The sequence below is a fragment of the Nyctereutes procyonoides genome, unplaced genomic scaffold, assembly GCF_905146905.1.
Source record: "Nyctereutes procyonoides isolate TBG_1078 unplaced genomic scaffold, NYPRO_anot_genome, whole genome shotgun sequence".
Lineage (NCBI taxonomy): Eukaryota > Metazoa > Chordata > Mammalia > Carnivora > Canidae > Nyctereutes > Nyctereutes procyonoides.
Genome location: NW_026575140.1, coordinates 25289759 through 25310722, shown reverse-complemented (window position 1 = coordinate 25310722; position 20964 = coordinate 25289759). Strand labels below are relative to the sequence as shown.

Genomic DNA, 20964 nt, shown 5'->3' with positions numbered 1-20964 from the left:
TCACACAGAGAGAGAGAGGCAGAGACACAGGCAGAGGGAGAAGCAGGCTCCATGCACCGGGAGCCTGATGTGGGATTCGATCCCAGGTCTCCAGGATTGCGCCCTGGGCCAAAGGCAGGCGCCAAACCGCTGCGCCACCCAGGGATCCCCCAGAGGAATGTTTTATTTTTTTTTTAATTTTTATTTATTTATGATAGTCACACACACACACACACACACACACACAGAGAGAGAGAGAGAGAGAGAGAGAGAGAGAGAGAGAGGCAGAGACATAGGCAGAGGGAGAAGCAGGCTCCATGCACCGGGAGCCCGATGTGGGATTCGATCCGGGGTCTCCAGGATCACGCCCTGGGCCAAAGGCAGGCGCTAAACCGCTGCGCCACCCAGGGATCCCCAGAGGAATGTTTTAAAAGTGAAAATGTTTTTCATCAATATTCCAAAAGAAGACATAAAGTCCAAAACCCTGTGTCCTGAATAACTTAACACCAAAGATAAAAGCAAAAACCATTCGCAAAGAAAAAAAGTCCTCCATCTACACGTTAGACAGAATCTAGAACTCCTAACTCTACGACAGCTCAGAGAAGAAGAAACAGATGGCAGGTGGATTGAGGCACACAGGTGCTTGGAGGGCAGTGGAACAACTTGGAGGTAATGCAAATGGGAATACCTGCTGCCAATCAATTTCACTAGAAATGACCACACAGATGCAGGGAGACTACAGCCAACACCTGTCCCCTAGGGTAAGCGCATTCCCCTTGTATACCAGGGTGTGGAAAATGGTGCCTAGAACCTAGCCATGCAGAACTGGGTGGTGTGACACGCCAGCAAAACTCTGTGGTGCCGGGGAACAAGATGTGTGTGCAGAGGACCCCACAAAGAATGGTTATCTTTGGCAGGCGGAGGTGTCAAAGGAGACAATTCTACTTCTAAATTGCCTCAATTTTGGGATGCCTGAGTGGCTCAGCGGTTGGGCATCTGCCTTCAGCTCAGGATGTGGTCCCGGAGTTCCGGGATCTAGTCCCGCTTCGGGCTCCTGCATGGAGCCTGCTTTTCCTCCCTCTGCCTATGTCTCTGCCTCTCTCTGGGTCTTTCATGAATAAATAAATAAAATCTTTAAAAATAAATAAATAGTCTTTTTTTTTTTTTTTAAAGATTTTGAGAGGGAAAGAGCATGCACAGGTGAGGAGGAAGGGACAGAGGGAGGACAAGAAGACTCCCCAATGAATGCAGAGCCTAGTGTGGGGCCCGATCCCAGGACCCCAAAGATCATGACCTGAGCTGAAAATAAGAGTCAGGTACCCTACCAAATGAGTCACCCAGGTGCCCCTTACCTCATCTTTTTTTTTTTCATAACAAGCATTTAATTATACATCCAGAAAAGACAAAGCTTCTGCTAGTGTGGAAGCTCCTGGTCAGAACTGGGACTCCATGTTGGAGTGTCCAGACAGCTAAACACCCCCAACTCCTACAGAAAATCCTGCAAACAGATCCTCATGCTCAGAGCATTCTCATTGTGTTGACCACATGGTGCCAACCATTAAAAACTGTTAAACTGACAAAGATCAAACTTATTCCAGAATCTAAACCCCATGTTGATTTTGCTGCTGATTGAGAAAAAAATTAACTTGGTCAAGATTTCAGTTCAAAACTTTAGGACTTACAGAATCTTTGTAAAATTATGAGTCACATGCTAGGAGAGGCAGTGTGAGGGTGAGAGCCCAACAGTCACTGAAAAGGTCAAATGTCAACTTCTCCCTGACCCCTGAGATTCCTCAGAACCAGAAATCCTCAGGCTTTCATTTGGCAAGGCGCCTTACCTATCCTCCTCGTCCCTCCCCAGGGGTTTAACTGGCCTTGGGAATGCACCCTCCCTTCTCTGAGAACACAGCCAGTGTTGATCTTACCTTTGTTCCCCCAGGACAGCTCGAGCACCAAAATACCTTTTCAGTTCTGTGTCTGGATTCAAGTGTCTAGAGAATTGAAAATTTTACAAAGAAAAATGAAATTGAGTTCTTCTATAATGATTCTGGGAATTCTGAAAGGTCACATAAAACCCAGCAGGGAGAACAGCTATTCTGACATGAAAGAAGCATCTTCTAGGACAAGAGAGGAATCGTTTATCAGAGTGACATCTTTCTTCAATATCGTTCAAGAAAAAAACAGTCCCAGATACATAAACCTAGGTGACAGGTCCTTGGATTTCTCTTTTACTTCTTTTTCCTTGCTCCTATTGCCTAAATGTTTGGCCATAAACCTACATCACTTTTAAATACAGTAAGCTTTCTTCTTTCTTTTAGTATGATTTTTCCTCTCACAAAGTCTGTCGTAGCCAGGAGGGAGAGGGGCTGTACCTGTGCTCCACATACAAGACATGCTTCTTCGAGCTCAGGGGAGGCGGGCCTGGGCGGTTTAAACCACTGCTGTCCTCAATCCTCTCCAAGATGCGGTCAATATCTTCCAGTCCATTTTCCTAAAAGCCCCAGAACAACATATTAATCACTACACTGACTTTAAACATCATAACAATCAACAACAAAATGATTTTTTTTAACAAAATGATTTTTTTTTAAGATTTATTTATTTATTCATTCAGAGAGAGCAAAGAGAGAGGCAGAGACACAGGCAGAGGGAGAAGCAGGCTCCATGCAGGAAGCCCGATGTGGGACTCGATTCTGGGTCTCCAGGATCACACCCCAGGCCGCAGGCGGCGCTAAACCGCTGCGCCACCGGGGCTGCCCTAACAAAATGATTTTTACAAAGAACTAGCATTATACTGTATTTACTTCCTGACAGTTCATAATCCAAACACTACATACTACACACATATTCAGAAAAAAAGAAGAAATGCTTCATTAGAGGAAGTTCAGAATTAGCATGATCGCAGAACCAGAAGGACTCTTGAAATAACAAGTTACATGCCTATACTGCTCACCTCACTTCTTCAGGTGGAACTCATGACTGTAACTACCAGTGACAGGACACACAGAACCAGACAGTGAATCATCAATGAAACGGATTTTCTGACACAGGCTATACCTGGATGCTTACATGTCAACATCAAATTAGCCCATCAGCACTAGAAAAAGGTCAGGGCACAGGGGCAGTGGACTCAGAAGGGACTGTGCTATCCAAAGGACGTCATTTCAGATGGTTGCCAGAAAATGGAAAGCACAGAGTGAGGTCTAACCCTCATGAAACAACATGAACAAACATAAGCAAAATTTGCCAAGTGACTTTCCCCGACCTCTGAATTATATCCTAATGGTAAGGAATCAAAATATCAAATAAAAATGAATTGGTTCTAACTTCATCTTGAGAAACAGCTGAAAGCACATACCAAAATTTCTCCTGTAGTGTTTTTCTTATTTTTCTGTTTCTTTTTCTTCTTTCGGAGTTTACCACTTATATTAGACTAAAAAAAGAAGCACATTTTAATCAAGGGAAAGAGACAATAAAATCTTCAGTCTGACAACTAAAGCAACAAGCTAGAGAGGGACATGGGAACCCAGGCTTGGCATCCCCTCCCTCCCACCCTGAATGTCCTGTGAACTCACCTATTTCTCCAACAAGTACCTCTCACTGGCCTGCATCTCTGGTCCTCCCTCCGACTTTCTCCCCTACTTCTAGACAGGACTCAGGACTTCCCACGACCTCAAGAGGGCCTTAGAGGGCACCCACCTGCCCTCTGCTCTCATCTTTCACTTTGCCAACCATCCTTCCTAGCACACTTAGCTACCTGGGAGACCAGGTCCCCTTGTACTGCACTGTCCCCACCCCCCAACACACATGATGCCTCTGCCTCAATATCTCTTGTGCCTTCACCTAGTGCTTTCCTTCCTTGCAGTGTAATGCCTCCACCACCTCAAGTTCAGTCAGGTGCCCCTATGCACTTGTCACACTCCCAACCAGAGGCCCCTGGAAGGCAGACTTGTCCCTAGAACCCAGAAAGTTTGTAAGAAGTACTTGCTGAGTAAACAAGCATGCACTCCAGCCATAACCCAACACTAACTTGACTAACATTTCACTAACATTTCTTCAAGGCATGTCCACCCAAAGGCCTGTCCACCTGACCAGAGCTCCAGACACACAATCAAAGAACAGACACCCTATGGAATAGAAGAAGACCCTCCCAAAGTGTGGAGGCAAGTCTTGTGTCAAGGAAACTTGTCTAGGGGACCCTGTATGTGGTCCCCTTGATGCTCACAACCAATCTCGAGGATTTCCTGCAAATCTTATCTGAGGTCCCAAGAGAATTTGGGGGTAACTGGAACTCAGAAAGTGACAGCAGAGGGTGTGTGTGTGTGTGTGTGTGTGTGTGGTGGGCACCTCCTGGTCCCCATACCTGCTCTGGGGGCACTGCTTTGTCAGCTGCTTCGGCAGCTTTCTTGGTGTCTGCACTTCCACTCTGAGATCTCCTTTTGTTCCCTGACACCACAGCATCTGTAAGCAGACAATCGGATCTCTCCCCATTCAGCACAGGTCCCTCCTCAAGGTCTTCGATGTTTATCTGGAAGAACACATGAGAGACAAAAGGATGTTCGGTGTATCCTGGCCACATATTAAATGGTGATACTGAAGTGCATCAAAGATGGAGAGCAGGTCAGAGCTGCGGCAGGGAGACATGTTCAGGGTCATTTTAGTGAACCCCAGAGAAAACGGGGGCACTGTGTGGCTCCATTGTGTCTCTGTCTTAAGAGCTGACTTCCTAAGAGTTCCCAAACATTACAACTCACCTCCCTTCCTGAACACTGCCCCAGGGCAAAGATTTGTAAATACATCTATCTATTTAGCCACTGGGAACTCTAGCTCAGCTCATCTACAGTAACCGACAGCAAAAGGACTGAGGAGAAGAAAAGGTACCTAAGGAGTGACTTACTGAGAAACTCTTCCCTAATAAAAGTAACTCACACAACAGATCCTGATATAGCAGTGAAAAGGAATGAATGGTGCACGGGCATGCACACACACTCTGGAAGTGAGAGAGGGGCAGGGGCGAGTACAGGTCACGTTTCTGGCCCTTCACCCAGTCCATGAAAAAGTAAACAAGAGTCCAACACGAAATAACAACAATTATGTTTCATAAACCAGACAGGAAGGACCCCATCTAGTGCACTGAGGTCCAAAAATAAATAAAACTGTATGTTCAATTTAGGACATCTGAAAAATAAAAAGCTGAAAAATAAAAACAAGATCTACTTTAACCCCCAAAACCCTAAGTTTTTTTTTTTTTTTTTTTTTTTTTTAAACTAAGATCATACTCTACCTGGTGATTTTTCAGATTCTCTTTGGACCTACTGTCTCAGTTTGGAAAGTATCAAAGAAAAGAAAGGAACAAGTTTTTGCATCGTTTCTTTTGCTTTCTTTCTTCACCGATGGAGATTTCCATGTGGCAAGGACACAACTCAGGAGTATGTCATGCTTGTCTATCTATAAATCCATATCCGATTAAAAAATGCTGGAATTCTACCAAAATAGCATCTGTCCCAACCTGACTAATTATGGCAATTCCTATTGTGGATGCTTTCTTTTGAGTAGCACCATTGTAAAGCCAGGGGCTCAGCTGTGGTCTGGGTAGTTTAGATTCAGGAGCAAAGGGGGGAAGCTGGAATGAGGCCTCCTGGGACATTTCCTCTAAACAATGGGGGTTTATGAGAGAATTGGCACCCATACTTTCTCCAGCATGCAACCAAATGATACCTCCAATGCCTCCAATGAAGCTGAGTGCTGGTTTACTTTTTTTTTAAAACGATTTATTAGAGGGTGAGCAAGTGCATGCTAGCGGGGAGGAGCAGAAGAAGAAGGAGAGAGACTCTCAGGCAGACTCTCCAGTAATCACACAGCCCAACTCAAGGCTCAATTTCATGACCCTGGGATCACAACCTGAGCCAAAATTAAGAGTCGGATGTTTAACTGACTGAGCCACCCAGGCACCCTACTGGTTTACTTTTATTTTTTAATCAAAAAAAAAAAAAAAAAGAGAGAGAGAGAGAGAGAGAGAGATTTCTGAGGGCAGCCCTGGTGGCCCAGTGGTTTAGCACTGCCTTCAGCCCTGGGTATGATCCTGGAGACCCAGGATCAAGTCCCACGTCAGGCTCCCTGTATGGAGCCTGCTTCTCCCTCTCCTGTGTCTCTGCCCTTCTTTCTGTGTGTCTGTCGTGAATAAAAAAATTAAAATCTTTAAAAAAAGTAAAAAAAAGATATTTCTGAAAGATTTTATTTATTTACTTGACAGAGAGCACAAGCAGGAGGAACAACAGGCAGAGGCAGAGGGAGAAGCAGGCTCTCTGCAGAGCAGGGCACCAGATGCAAGACTCGACTCAATCCCAGGATGCTGGGATCTTGACCTAAGCCAAAAGCAGATGTTTAAGCCACCCAGGTTCCCTGCTGGTTTACTGTTATTAAGTCATGTCTACCTTCCTTCTTAATTTCTACACCCAGCATGGAGCTGGAACTCAAGATCTCTAGATCAAGAGTCACATGCTCCACCAACTAGGCCAGCTGCCCCATATGGTCTTATTTCTTGGGTCCCTTTTGGAAGCTTGAGGTGTTTAGAGAAATTCAAATTCATAAGCTCTATGACAAGCTACACTTCACCTGCAATGTTCTGGTTCTGTGCACCCACACATGGAGCCCTCTGATGACATACTTAGCTTTGTGCCTTTTAAGAGTTGCTTACAGTGCATGCTTCATTGCTATCTCTATCACCATGCACAAGCACTCAAAGACTCTATCCAACAGTCCCAGTGAAATCTTATTTGCTATCCAAAAGCTGGCATTTTCATCAGTTTCAAGTTCTCAAATGGATAAGAATTTCAAGGGGTTTTTGTTCACTACACATACATTCTCTGCTATTCTACAGGACAAGTCTTGAGGAACAATAAACACTGGGCATGAGTTTTACCATTTTTTGGAGGAGAGGAGGAACCAAGGCATAATTTACCTATCTTTAAATGGAGACACAATATGAGTTTTGGCATATGCATAGGTGTGTAACCCATACTCTTACCAAGATATAATATACTTCCATTACCCCCGAAACATATACCACAATAACACCCCCAATTATTATTTTCTGCTGACTTCAGGTGCTAAGATTTCTTCCACCATAGATGGCTTATGCCTGTCCTAGAGCTTCATGCAGAAAGAACCAGAACATGTCTTCTTTCATGTTTAGCTTCATTCACACAAAACACTGTTCTGAGGCCTATCCTGTTGGTACCTGTACTACTGGTCATCAGTATGCCTTTGTATGGATATGCCACATTAGCTTAACTGTCTGGCAGAAGTCATTTAAGTGGCTTTCCATTTGGGGCTGTTTGAATGAAAGCTGCTCTTGAACATTTATGTAGAAGTTTCAGGGGTATCTAGAAGTTGAGTAACTGGGTTATAAAGTATAAGGTTTATGAATTGTCAGATCTATTTCCAAAGTGGTTGTACAACTTTATATTGCTCCCAGAGAGCTCTGCTTGCTCCATGTGCTCACCATTTGGCATTATCAGTATTTCCTTAAAAAAAAAAAATTTTTTTTTTTTTTAAGATTTTGGGATGCTTGGGTGGCTCAGCAGTTGAGCAGCTGCCTTCGGCTCAGGGTGTGACCCTGGAGTCCCAGGATTGAGTCCCATATCGGGCTCCTTGGATAGAGCCTGCTTCTCCTGTGTGTGTCTCTCATGAATAAGCAAATAAAAATCTTTTAAAAAAAGATTTTATTTCATTTATTCATGAGACACACACACAGAGAGGCAGAGACACAGGCAGAGTGAGAAGCAGGCTCCTTGCAGGGAGCCTGATGAGGGACGAGATCCCTGGAAACCCGGGATCATGCCCTGATCCAAAGGCAGACGCTCAATCAACTGCTGAGCCACCAGGTGTCCCTCCTTTTTTTTATTTTTTAAAGAGTTTATTTGAGAGAGCGAAAGAGAGGGAGGTAGAATGAGTGGGGGCAGGAGCAGAGGGAGCAGCAGATTCCCCAGTGAGGAGAGCTGGACTTGAGACTTAATCCCAGGACACTAGGATAATGACCTGAGCAGAAGTCAGATGCTTAACCAATTGAGCCACCCAGGCGCCTCTTTTGGCATTATCAGTATTTCTAATATGGCCACTCTAGTGAGTATACAATGGCACAGTTTAAAAAATTTTTTTTTTTCAGTTTTAAATTTTTAATTTATATTTACCTTTTGACTATTGTTGAATATTCTTTCAAGTGTGTATCAGCCAGCCCTTTGTGAAGTGCCTGTTCCAATCTTCTGCACAATGAAAAATTGGGCTGACTTCTTACTGACTTATAAGAGTTGTTCAGACATGTTCTGGATACAAATCCTTTGTCATAGATGTCTTGTGATCTTTTCCTCCCAGTGTGTGGCTTGCCTATTCATATTTTTAGCTACATCTTCTGATGGGCATAAAAGTTTTAAGTTTTGATGAAGTCTACTTTCTCAATCTTCTTAGGATTAGTTAGTGCTTCCTGGACCTAGTCTAAGAAGTCTTGGCCTACCTCAGTCATGTGGATATTTTCCAACACTTTATTCTAAAAGCATTATAGCTTTAATGTGGAGATCCAAGGTCCATTTTGAGTATGCTTTGTGTGAGGGGACTGTATGGATTGAAGTTCATTTTTCTCCATACAGTTATTGTAGCATCATTTGTTACAGAGATTTTACCTTCCTCATGGAGCACTTTGTACAGTTCCTCTGGAATTGCTTTTGAAAAAAAAACTCAATTGACTGTATAAGCAAAAACCCATTTCTGAATTCTTGATTCTGTTGTGTTGATCTATTTGTCTACATTTATGCCAACCTCAGACTGTGTCTGCTTTCTATTTTCAGTACTTGCTATAAACTTACAATAAGCATCTTTTATGCATCTCGTGTTATTTCATATAAAAATATAAGACCTTTACGGCAGCATGCTTACATTTCCCTCCATTCTTAGAACAATTACTGCCATACATTCTACTTTGGTGTGTTGTAAACCCAATAACACACTATTACTTTCACTTTAAAGAGCCAATCTTCTTCTAAAGAAATTTAAAAACTAGGGAAAACATTATATATTTACCCTAATATTTAACATTTCCAGCATTCCTCACTCCTTCACATTCATCCACATTTCCACCCGGCACTATTTTCTTTCAGAATGAAGAATTTCCTTTAATATTTTTTTCTTTTAAAGATTTTATCTGGGGATCCTTGGGTGGCTCAGCAGTTTGGCACCTGCCTTTGGCCCAGGGCGCGATCCTGGAGTCGCGGGATGGAGTCCTGCGTCGGGCTCCCGGCATGGAGCCTGCTTATCCCTCTGCCTGTGTCTCTGCCTCTCTCTCTCTCTGTCTCTCATGAATAAATGGATAAATTATTTATTTATTTATTTATTTATTTATTTATTTATTTATTTATTTATGATAGACAAAGAGAGAGAGAGAGAGAGAGAGAGGCAGAGACACAGGCAGAGGGAAAAGCAGGCTCTGTGCAGGGAACCCGATGTGGGACTCGATTCTGGGTCTCCAGGAACACACCCCGGGCTGAAGGTGCTAAACCACTGAGCCACCAGGGCTGCCCTAATATTTCTTTAGTATGACTCTGGCAATGAATTTTCTCAACCTTTGTCTATTTGAAAATATCTTTACTTCACATTCATGGTTATTGTTGTTTTTGTTTGTTTTTAATTTTATTTATTCACAAGAGACAGAGAGAGAGAGAGAGAGAGAGAGAGAGAGAGGAGAGAGAGAGGGGCAGAGACCCAGGCAGAGGGAGAGGCAAGCTCCATGCAGGGAACCTGATGTGGGACTTGATCCTGGATCTCCAGGATCACGGCCTGGGCTGAAGGTGGCGCTAAACTGCTGAGCCACCGGGGCTACCCAGTTATCATTGTTTTTTAATTTCACGCTCATGTTTGAAAAATATTTCACTGGGAATAGAATGCCAGGTTACATTTTTTCCATTAGCACTGCAGAAATGTTGCTCCATTGCCTTCTGGTTTGCTCTGTATCTAGTAAGTCAGGATCATTCATATCACTATTTCACTGTAGATAATGTGTCTCTTTTCCAACTACTTTTCTGATTTTAATTCACCACTGGCTTCAACAATTTGATCGTGATTTGCCTTGCTGTGGTTTTCCTTATGTTCATCCTGCTTTGGGCTTTTCAAAAGCCTTATGCATCTGCCTATACATCCAGCAGATATCTAGAACCACTGCAAACTTTTTTTTCTACTGTTCAAATAATTACACAATTGGAATATGGATTCTTAATTCTTTGCTCACTCAGCAGCATTAAGAGATACTAATTTTGCTAAAGATAATCTTACAGATGTGAGGACAAAAGAAATGATGTGACATAACATTAATTTGAAGAATCTTAGAAGGGGATCCCTGGGTGGCTCAGTGGTTTAGTGCCTGCCATTGGCTCGGGGTGTGATCCTGGAGACCCAGGATTGAGTCCCACATCTGGCTCCCTGCATGGAGCCTGCTTCTCCCTCTGCCTGTGTCTCTGCTCCTCTGTGTGTGTGTGTGTCTCATGAATAATAAAATCTTAAAAAAAAAATGAAGAATCTAAAAAAAAAAAGAAGAATCTTAGAAAATTATGGTTAATACTTGACCAAATGTGCCCATGACCAGTAAAAAAAAAAAAAAAAAAAAAAGCTACTAGAGTTCTAACACCATCTGTTATTAAATGTTTTTGTGAATGTGAATCCAAGATTTCTACCCTTGCTGCCATTAAAACAAAGGATCCAAATCAACTGGAAAGCAAAGATGATACACATGTTGCCAAGTCAAAGATCACTGGACACAATTTCAAGTCTTTATTCCAAACAAGAGCATCCTGGGGACGCCTGGGTGGCTCAGTGGTTGAGCTTCTGCCTTCGGCTCAGGGTGTGCTCCTGGGAGGTGGGATCAAGTCCCACATTGGGCTCCTTGTAGAGAGCCTGCTTCTCCTTCTACCTGTGTCTCTGCCTCTCTCTCTCTGTCTCTCATAAATAAATAAAATCTTTAAAAACTAACAAAAAAAAAAACGAGCACCCTGATCACTGAGACTTATTCTGAATGAAGTTTGGTTTATTTAATTTTACAATTCAGGGATCCCTGGGTGGCCTAGTGGTTTGGTGCCTGCCTTCGGCCCAGGGCACGATCCTGGAGTCCTGGGTTGGAGTCCTGAGTCGGGCTCCTTGCACGGAGCCTGCTTTTCCCTCTGCCTATGTCTCTGCCTCTCTCTCTCTCTCTCTCTCTCTCTCTCTCTCTGTGTGTGTGTGTGTCTCTGATGAATAAATAAAATCTTTAAAAATAAAAATAAAAAATAAAATCTTTAAAAAACTAATAATTTTATACTTCAGATTTATTGCAATTGCTTTCAGAGAATGGCCATTATATTGTACCTAAAAACAGACAGACATATGCACATACAGTTGACCCTTGAACAAGAGGTTTGAACTATGCATGTGAATTTACGTATAAATTTTTAAAAAAATAAATACAGCACAGTATTGGTTTTTTTTTTATTTTTTATTTTTTTATGATAGTCACACAGAGAGAGAGAGAGGCAGAGACACAGGCAGAGGGAGAAGCAGGCTCCATGCACCGGGAGCCCGACATGGGACTCGATCCCAGGTCTCCAGGATCACGCCCTGGGCCAAAGGCAGGTACCAAACCGCTGCGCCACCCAGGGTTCCCACAGCACAGTATTGTAAATGTATCTTCTTCTTTCTTATGACTTTCTTACCCACGACCCGACCGGAGGTTAGCACGAGGCAAAGGAAAAGAGAATCGTAAGCAGGATCCATGCCCAGCACAGAGTCTGGTGGAGGGCTGGATCCCATGACCCTGAGATCATGACTTGAGCCAAAATCAAGTCGAACGCTTAACTGACTGAGCCACCCAGGTGCTCCCCCATATGATTTTCTTAATAACATTTTCTTTTCTGCAGCTTACAGAGTATATAATACAATAACATACAAAATACATGTTAATAGATTTCTATGTTATCAATAAGGCTTCCAATAAATAGCTATTAGCAGTTAAGGTCGGGGGAATGAAAAGTTATGTGCAGATTTTCAACTGCATGGGGTTGAGTGTCCCCAGCCCTAGAGTTGCTTACAGGCTAAATGTAATTTTTTTTTTGTAAGATTTTATTCATTCATGAGAGAGAGAGAGAGAGAGAGAGAGAGAGAGAGAGAGGCAGAGACAGAGGCAGAGGCAGAGGCAGAGGGAGAAGCAGGCTCCATGCAAGGAGCCTGACGCAGGACTCGATCCTGGGACTCCAGGATCACGCCCTGGGCCGAAGGCAGGCACCAAACCGCTGAGCCACCCAGGGATCTCCTAAATGCAATTCTTTTTTTTTTTTTTAATTTTTATTTATTTATGATAGTCACACACACAGATAGAGAGAGAGAGAGAGAGAGAGAGGGAGAGAGGGAGGGAGGCAGAGACATAGGCAGAGCGAGAAGCAGGCTCCATGCACCGGGAGCCCGACGTGGGATTCGATCCTCGGTCTCTAGGATCGCGCCCTGGGCCAAAGGCAGGCGCTAAACTGCCTGCGCCACCCAGGGATCCCTAAATGCAATTCTTTATAAAATATTGATCTTCCTCATTTAGAGGGAAAATTTCTCAGTGCTTTAAAATCTGATCTTTTTTTTTTCTGATCTTTTAAAAGTGTGTTTATGGGTTTTTAACATAGTCAAAGTAGTTCTTGACTCCCCAAATACTGAATTCTATTCTACATCATCTTCATCATCATTCTACATCATCTTCAAAGGCTGCACAGTATGCTATGCTGCAAAACCTGAACTATACATTTAAAACAGATGCATTGGGCAGCCCCGGTGGTGCAGCGGTTTGGCGCCGCTTGCAGCCCGGGGTGTGATCCTGGGGACCCAGGATCGAGTCCCACATCGGGCTTCCTGCATGGAGCCTGCTTCTCCCTCTGCCTGTGTCTCTGCCTCTCTCTCGCTCTCTCTGAATGAATAAATAAATAAATAAATCTTTAAAAAAAATAAAAAAATAAAAATAAATAAAACAGCTGCATTTATCATGTATAAATTACACTTCAATAAAGCTGGTTTTTAAAAACTACTCTGAATGAAATAGGAAAAATTTCTATTCTAAGGCCAAAAAAAAACTCACCCAAGAGCCTGTCATGAGAATAAATTCATAAACTAACAAAGGAGAGCTTCTCTCTGCTTTTTCTTCTCTGTAGGACAGCATTGCTGGCCCCCGGAAATGTTTTTAAGTAAACAACTTAGGATCACGTTTCTACTTAAGTTCTATTGCACCCTTCACTTGGCTTTTAGTATCTGTATTTGCTGAGTGTTGACTATATGCCCAGCTTGGGCTAAAGGCTACACATGTTAATTCATGTATCACTCATGACAACCCCATGAGGTAAGACCCTATCTTATCTACATTCTTACAGCTCTGAAGAGATGGAGCCAGGATTCAAATCTGGGTCCTTCTGTCTCCAAAGCCTGTATGCAAACATTCTGGCTGGAGACAATACCTGCTGGTCCTCTTAGAGGAAACGCTGACTCATGCAGTAACTTTTCTGCATATCTGGGTGCCAGACACAGGGTGGCAGAAACACTATAGGCAACAGCAAAGTCTCTACTCCCAAGAAGCTTATACTTCAGTAGGGAGGAGGGAAAAATGAGAAAGAAGAGAAGGGGAATGGGAATAAGGGGGTAACTGTACTTTTTTTTAAGGATATATTTTTTTAGAGAGTGACTGCAGAGAAAGAGGCAGAGGGAGAAAAAAAATCTTCAGGCAGACTCTCTGCAGAGCACAGAGTCTGAGGACATGGGGCTCAATCTCATGACCCTGAGATCAGGATCTGAGCTGAGATCAAAAGTAAGATGCTTACCGGACTGAGCCACCTTCAGCCACCTAACATAGGTGCCCCGAGGTAAGGTAAGTGTATTTTTAAAGCAGGTAGGGGCAGCCCCGGTGGCTCAATGGTTTAGCGCCGCCTTCGGCCCAGGGCGTGACCCTGGAGACCCGGAATCAAGTCCCACATCGGGCTCCCTGTGTGGAGCCTGCTTCTCCCTCTGCCTCTGTCTCTCACTCTCTCTGAATAAATAAAAAAATCTTTAAAATAAATAAATAAATAAATAAATAAATAAATAAATAAATAAATAAATAAATAAATAAAGCAAGCAAGCAAGCAAGCAAGCAGGTAGGGTGCAGGCTGGGTGGTTCAGCGGTTTAGTGCTGCCTTCGGCCCGGAGTGTGATCCTGGAGACCTGGGAATGAGTCCCACATTGGGCTCCCTGCATGGAGTCTGCTTCTCCCTCTGCCTTTGTCTCTGCCTCTCTCTCTGTGTGTCTCCCATGAACAGATAAATAAAATCTTTATTTTTTTTAAAGATTTGTTTATTTATTTATTTATGATAGACAGAGAGAGAGAGAGAGAGAGAGAGAGAGAGAGAGGCAGAGACACAGGAGGAGGGAGAAGCAGGCTCCATGCAGGGAGCCCGACGCAGGACTCGATCCCGGGACTCCAGGATCATGCCCTGGATCATGCCCTGGACTCGATCCCGGGACTCCAGGATCATGCCCTGGAGGCAGGCGCCAAACCGCTGAGCCACCCAGGGATCCCCCAAAAAATATTTATTAAAAAAAAAAAAATTAAAGCAGGTAGGAAGGGGAAGCAAGACTGAAAGTGGTATCTGACCAAAACTTGAGGAAAAAGGAGTGAGCCACATGACACCTAAATACAGGTGTTAAAGGCAGAGGAGACAGCAAGGAGGACAGATCACCATGGCCAGAGCACAGTAAGCAAGATTATAAAGGAACAAGGTAGAAGAGCTCATGGGGCCGTTGGGGGGTTATAAAGAAAGGAGGGTTGAGGACAGACACATGCCAAACAGGGTCACTGTGCTTGCTGTGTTCAGACTGCAAAGGAACAAGAGGTGCAGCAGGACTGAGTATAAGGACGGTGATGATTCGAACCATAGGCAATGCTCTCCCTCCACAGGCTGCACCTGGAACTGCCACAGGATGGCCCCATGGTTTGCGTAGATTGTGAGAGAAAAAAAGCAGCTCAGGGATGCCTTCACATTGCAGCATGGACAAAAGGCAAAATGGAAATGCCCTCTACCAAGACAGGGAAAGCTGGAGGAGGCAGCAAAGGCAGTTAACATTTGGACACTCTGGGTTTGACAGATCTGTGAAAGGTCTAAAAAGGGACAAATGTTGAGCTGGATGTATGAATCCCGAGACCAGGAAGGACACCTGAGCTGGTGACGGGGGAACACACAGACAGCAGAATACTGAACAGGTACAGACCGTGAGTCCCACTGACATGATCTCATGGGGAGGTCCACATCAGTATTCTTTCTTTCCCTTCACATGTAAGCACTCTCTTCACACTTTTTCCACTTCTTGCAAACACTCTGCCCATCCCCCTGTCCATTTACTCTCTTTTCTTCTTCAACAGGAACATTCAGAACATTTGCTTCAGGGACACCTGGGTGGCTCATCGGTTGAGCATCTGCCTTTGGCTCAGGACATGATCCCTTGATCCTGGGATCGAGTCCTGCAGTGGGCTCCCTGCATGGAGCCTGCTTCTCCCTCTGCCTCTCTCTGTGTGTCTCTCGTGAATAAATAAATAAAATCTTAAAAAAAAAAAATTGCTTTGCAGACAAATACCATAACATAGTTAAGAGTACAAGTTTTAAGTAAGAAAGCCTGGATTTACTCTGCAGGTGTTACTTACTACCTCGTTTCACAAGGACAATATGACCTCCTTCCCAGACTACGAGAATCCTGTGGTACAACAGCGGTGCCTGGAATGTGTAAATGTCCTCCAAAGAAAAGCTATGGCTGTTAAAGATGACAAATCTGGGGCATATGGGAAAGAGGAAGCACAACACAATCAAACGTCCTTGGAGATGGCCGAATACAGCACAAATTGATAAGAACAAGTGAGATGGGGGAGAAGACTTGGGTGTTTTGAGAGAAGTCAGAAAAATGACTGGCAAATTTAAGAACACAGGATGTGATAGAAATACTGGGGAGACAGCCTGCTGTGTGTTCAATTGTGGGAATTGGGAGATAAGCACAGGAAGGTTAATACTACTCTTGTTTTTGTACATGTTTGAATCTTTTTATGATAAAAATGTCAAAAAAGAAAGAAGGAAGCATGACAATAAACAGGGTAGAAAGGAGGGAGTTGCTTCTGGTCTCAGGATCAGAACAGGAAAAAGGAGACTGCAGGGAATCTGAAGAAAGGGCCTGGTCCCACCTCCACCCCAGACTCCACCCCAAGGCCGTCTCTCACCTTGGAGGGGAGGTCGATAATCTCGGAACCAAACTCCAGAACTGGTAGCCCACCCACATTCCCTGTCCTCTATGATGGGCTCCTAACTTGTCAACTTTACCTAAAGTTGGGTGCAATCCAAGACCAAGAACGAGCTAAAGAAGAGTCGCTGGTTTCCCCATCACCTTCAGACCTCCTGCGGCTTGTTCAACCAGTCGGGCACACCGTGGACACTCTGCCCGCACAGGGAGGTCAGAAAAGCCAGACGAAAACGATGCACGCACAAGCCCAGATACTGACTGTGGCCAGCTGAAGAATCCCCAGGGGGCGTTTACTCCTTCACTTCACATCCACCATCTACCTGCTCAGGGGACGCAGCGAGAAGCAAGCAGAACACTCAGCCCCGGGGCGCGAGCAGGGGACGAGATGGTCTATAGGGGCCCGGACCCCCAAGTGCTCCCTGGACGCAGCGCCCCACCCTAAACTAAAGCGAACGCGCCCCAAAGCCTGAGACCGGAGACCCCGACCACAGGTTGCGGACCCGCCCCCAAGGCGTCACGACCACGCCCACTCCGCGGCGGCCCAAACACGCAACGCCCGACCTCCACGCTGCAGCCCGAACCAACGTAGCTCCGCCCACCACACCGCCCGCCCCCTCGCCGATTTGGCCCCGCCCAGCTGCAGCCCAGACGAGTCGCCCCGCCCCCGTGACATCAGGGCCCCGCCCCTCCCACCGCCCCCTCCCACCGCCCCCACCCCCGGCAGCCCGGTTCCTCACCAGCTCGAACCGGTTGTTGACGCAGACACCCTCCTTGCCTGCGCCCCGGGAGCGCCGGCCACCTGGACCCCGCTTTGGACCTTCTTCTTCCGCATCATCGTCATCGTGGAGGACAAACTGCAGGGCGCCGGGCCCGAGGGGCTCCTGGCCGCGCTGTTCCCCCCTCAGCCTCCGGAGGGCCCGGCGCGACATAGGACCCAACGGCCGCTGACGTCTGGAGACCGGGAGAAGGAAGAGCAGAAAAGAGAACGGCTGGCGCGCCTGCGCACTTACGGCGCGCTGGCGCGAGGCTGGCGTGTCACGTCTGCGCGTTGAGGTTCTCCGGAACTTCCTCTCCGTCACCGGGGGCATCAAAGAAGGTGCGGGCAGTCCAGACGAAGTCTCGCGCGAGTTGGGCGCCACCACGCGGCCATCCCTCCCGCGGCGGCCGCGCTGGGTACTCACAGCTGGCCTTCCTAAGGCGTGTCCGCGACGGATGTCGGGGCCACTTGGACTCCGAGCCGTCTACACCGGGACCTAGACCCTGCTGTCCGAGAGCGGGCTCGCCGGGCGGGAGGAAGCTCAGCTGGGGCTCCGTGAGGAGGGGATGCGCGCAGGGGCACGGTGCACCTGTGGCGGTGCGCAGGTGACAGCTGGGCGGCGCGGAGCCCGCCTCCGTGGCTGCCGGGGGGACCTTCTCTCCTTCCTGAGAGTAAACACGTCAAAACCCAGGACCCTCCCAAAGCTGCAGATTTCTGGATTTCTGCAGATTTCAGTGTTAGGGGCCGGACTGGGAGTTTGCCTTTTGTCGTCGTGAATGCGTCCCAGGTGACTCTCCCGATAATCGGGGTATGGGAATCCGTGGTCTGAGGTGGAGGCTCGCCACCCTCCCTGTGTTTCAAAACCTCCTGGCGAGATTTGTACAATAAAGATCAAGGACCCATCCCTAGAAATTCTGAGATGGGGTCAGGCATTGATATTTCTTAAAAACTCTTTAGAGGATTAAAATATGCAGGCCTACACCGCAGAGGCCCAAATGCAGGAGGGAGAGGCTCTGGTGTGTGCTAGAATAGAGGAGAGGGCAGCCTTGAGTGTGGGGATGGCACTGTACTAATCCTTCTATCCTGGGAAGTGGGTATGCCCACCCCAATTGGGAACTGAGTCTCCAGACACACACAGGGAGAGGGTGTGTGCACACAGGTGTGCCTGGCTGGTCTGTCGGCCTGTACTGGTCATCAGGCTCTTGCATTACTTCACATCGCCTGAGGTAGCTGCTGTCTCTAGCTCCCCACATGCCTCATCCTCTCCAGCCATGCCCCTGTAGTCCCCTGGAATTTACCCTCCCTACCTCCCATAATCCTGTTAAAGAGCTATGCTCAGGACAGGTGGAACCCCCCAGGACGCCGCTCTCTTGTCCATTCTATTTGTCCAAGGCCGGGCTAGTTGTTAAATAGATTTGGTGTCACCCCTAAAGTGTGTGACCAATTTATGCAGATTTCTTGCCTCACCTGTGGATGAAAACTTGGGGAGTCTCAGCCTGGAGTTGCCTCCTTTGCCTTCCACAAGAGAGCAGTCATGTGATGCTGAGCGATGCAACATCAGGCCCACTTGAAGTTCTCCCTGTACCACTGAAGGCAGGCGTGGCCCTTAGGAGTTAGGTTGTAAACCATTCAGTTCTAAACAAAGTGATCTCCATTTGTCACAATGTAAATTAGGTGAGGTGGAGACAGGGCTTGGTTCACTGGGCTGACTGCATAGCTTTCAGTACCTAGGGTCAGCAGAAGGCGAACCCCGAGACAAAGTGGAACCCTTCCAACATCACCTTCAAGCTTTTATGTGGGCCCTTCGCAGCTCCACCCAGCTCTCTCTTCTTTTTAAGAGGGAGAGGGGAGCAGAAGGAGGAGAGAGAACCCTAAGCAGGGAGCCCAATGCAGGGTTCGATCTCCTGACCCTGAGATCATAACCTGAGCTGAAATCAAGAGTCAGACACTTAACTGACTGAGCCATCCAGGCGCCACTTTGCTTTCTCATTTTTAAATAAGAATAAAAATATTCCTTGCCCATGAAGTGCCCAAAAGTGTTGGAAGCTGGCTGTTTTTATTGGCTATTGTAATTTGGTATAATTGAATGTCATGGACCCCAGCTGATGAAGGACCCTCTCCTGCAGGCCCATCTATTAAAAGTCCCGTCCCTCAGGGCCTCCTCCAGGCCCCTGTCCATATGGCAGGGAGTTAGAGCCTGGCATCTGATAGACCTGCATTGAAGTCCCACGTGAGCTATGTATCTTTGGCCAAATTCCTTCCTCTCTTGAACTCGATTTCCTTACCTGTGAGATGACAACAGAAGCCACCTCCCAGATGCATGTGGCAGGCAGAGCATGTAGGTGATTTTCCATCCAGTCTCCTGAAGAGCAGAGTTGCCCCTACCCATCAAACCCTAAGGGAATCATCTCCCCAGAGAACAGGAATAGGGATCTGGGGAGGAGGCCAAAGGGCCAGGCTGGCAATTTGTAGGCATCACGCTGAGCCACATGGAGCCCTGCCAGCCGTGAGACCAAGATGGCCAGATGATGAAGTTGGGGCATCATGGACAGGAGTGGGCCTGAGCACCCTCCTGTCGTGGTGGGCATCCTGAATGTGCACCAGAGGGCAGGTGACCCCTCAGAGCCCAGCTTCTGAGAATGTGCCCACCACTGTGGCTCAATAGTCCTCAGTCCACACCCCAGACAGAAGGCTGTGAGACCACCTTTATTAGGCCAAGAGCAGCCATGTGTACAAATTTACAGAGTTTCTTCCTGGACCAGGACCGCCAGCATCACCAGGGCCCTGGAACCAGCACCATCTCTGGACCTCTGAGTCTGTGAGGACAGCAATACCAGCCAGATGTGGCAGATGGCTGGGGAATGGATGCTGGGTAGGGGGCAAGGAGTGAGCTTGGCCTTGGACCTTCCAATTGGAAGGGTGAGATGGTGCTAGGAGAGTATCTATCCACTGATGGTCTTCCTGGCTGTGTCTGCAGGCCAGGTTCTGCTCAGAGCACAGAGGCCAGCAGAGTGCTCCTGCCTACCTGGGGACCAAGGTGTCCTGTCCCAGTCTGGACATCCACCTAGGGAGGGGAAGCTGCTGTGTTCTCATCCTTGGGATGGAGAAGAGAACAAATACAGGGGTAGGGTCTTTCAGAGCTCTATTATCTAGAATCCACTGCTGTCCTTCCTGAGTGAGAAAACCCATTCCTGCCCCATCCTGTACCCCACCCAAGGACTCCCAAAAGGAAATTACCTCCCCCAGGGAGGGTCCTGGAGTGAGCCTGACCCTAAATAAACTCTGGGGCCAGGAGACATGTATATAAATATATAGGCTGTGTGTATATATTATATAAATGTATCTATATATGTATATATATGTACATGCACACTCAGGAGGGCAGGCTAGCAGCTATGCCCCAGAATGGGGAGTTTCTCAAACATGTCCAGGCCTAGCCTGGCTCCTCCCCAGATGTCTGGCCTCCTTGAAATGTCTCTGGCTGGGTGGTCCAGTAAGGCTGAGAGCCATTACTTGAAGTTGAGAGTCCAGGTGTTAGGGATGTAGAGGGACTGCGTCTGGCGGGTACGGCGAGGCGTAGTGTTGAGTGCATCCACACTCTTGCGGCTAGAGCGCACCACGTCTGCCACAAAGCTGGTGCAGTCGCTGCAAACATCCTTGCGGATACAGCCGTGGGTATAGATGTGTGGGAATGCCTCCTCCACACTCTGCCACTGGGGCCCCTGCAGGGATCTGAAATAGGACAGAGCCATCAGGGAAGTCCCACCTGCCATATTTCCCCACAGCAAAAGCTTTTCCTCAAGAGTTAGCTGGAATCCTGGGGTCTGCTAGGAGTTCAATTCCCATCTCCTACTACTTAGTCCCCAAGACCCCCATGAGGTATCTCTTTCTAGACAAGTGCTTTGGATTTCCGTGTCCTGGGAGTGTCC

General features: G+C 46.6%; 2 protein-coding genes across 2 annotated transcripts in view; both read right to left on the bottom strand.

Moving 5' to 3' along the window:
* TCF25 (transcription factor 25) overlaps window positions 1–18982 on the bottom strand; it is a 32701-nt gene extending 13719 nt beyond the window's left edge. The window contains exons 1-5 of the mRNA XM_055305716.1: window positions 17016–18982; window positions 4343–4507; window positions 3338–3412; window positions 2352–2470; window positions 1905–1970 (exon numbers count right to left, since the gene is read on the bottom strand). Coding sequence (XP_055161691.1) covers window positions 1905–1970; window positions 2352–2470; window positions 3338–3412; window positions 4343–4507; window positions 17016–17366 — 776 coding nt within the window. The 5' untranslated portion in view covers window positions 17367–18982. The remainder of the gene's footprint in view (window positions 1–1904; window positions 1971–2351; window positions 2471–3337; window positions 3413–4342; window positions 4508–17015) is intronic.
* Window positions 18983–19728: 746 nt separating this feature from the next.
* SPIRE2 (spire type actin nucleation factor 2) overlaps window positions 19729–20964 on the bottom strand; it is a 32596-nt gene continuing 31360 nt past the window's right edge. The window contains exon 15 of the mRNA XM_055306702.1: window positions 19729–20767. Coding sequence (XP_055162677.1) covers window positions 20545–20767 — 223 coding nt within the window. The 3' untranslated portion in view covers window positions 19729–20544. The remainder of the gene's footprint in view (window positions 20768–20964) is intronic.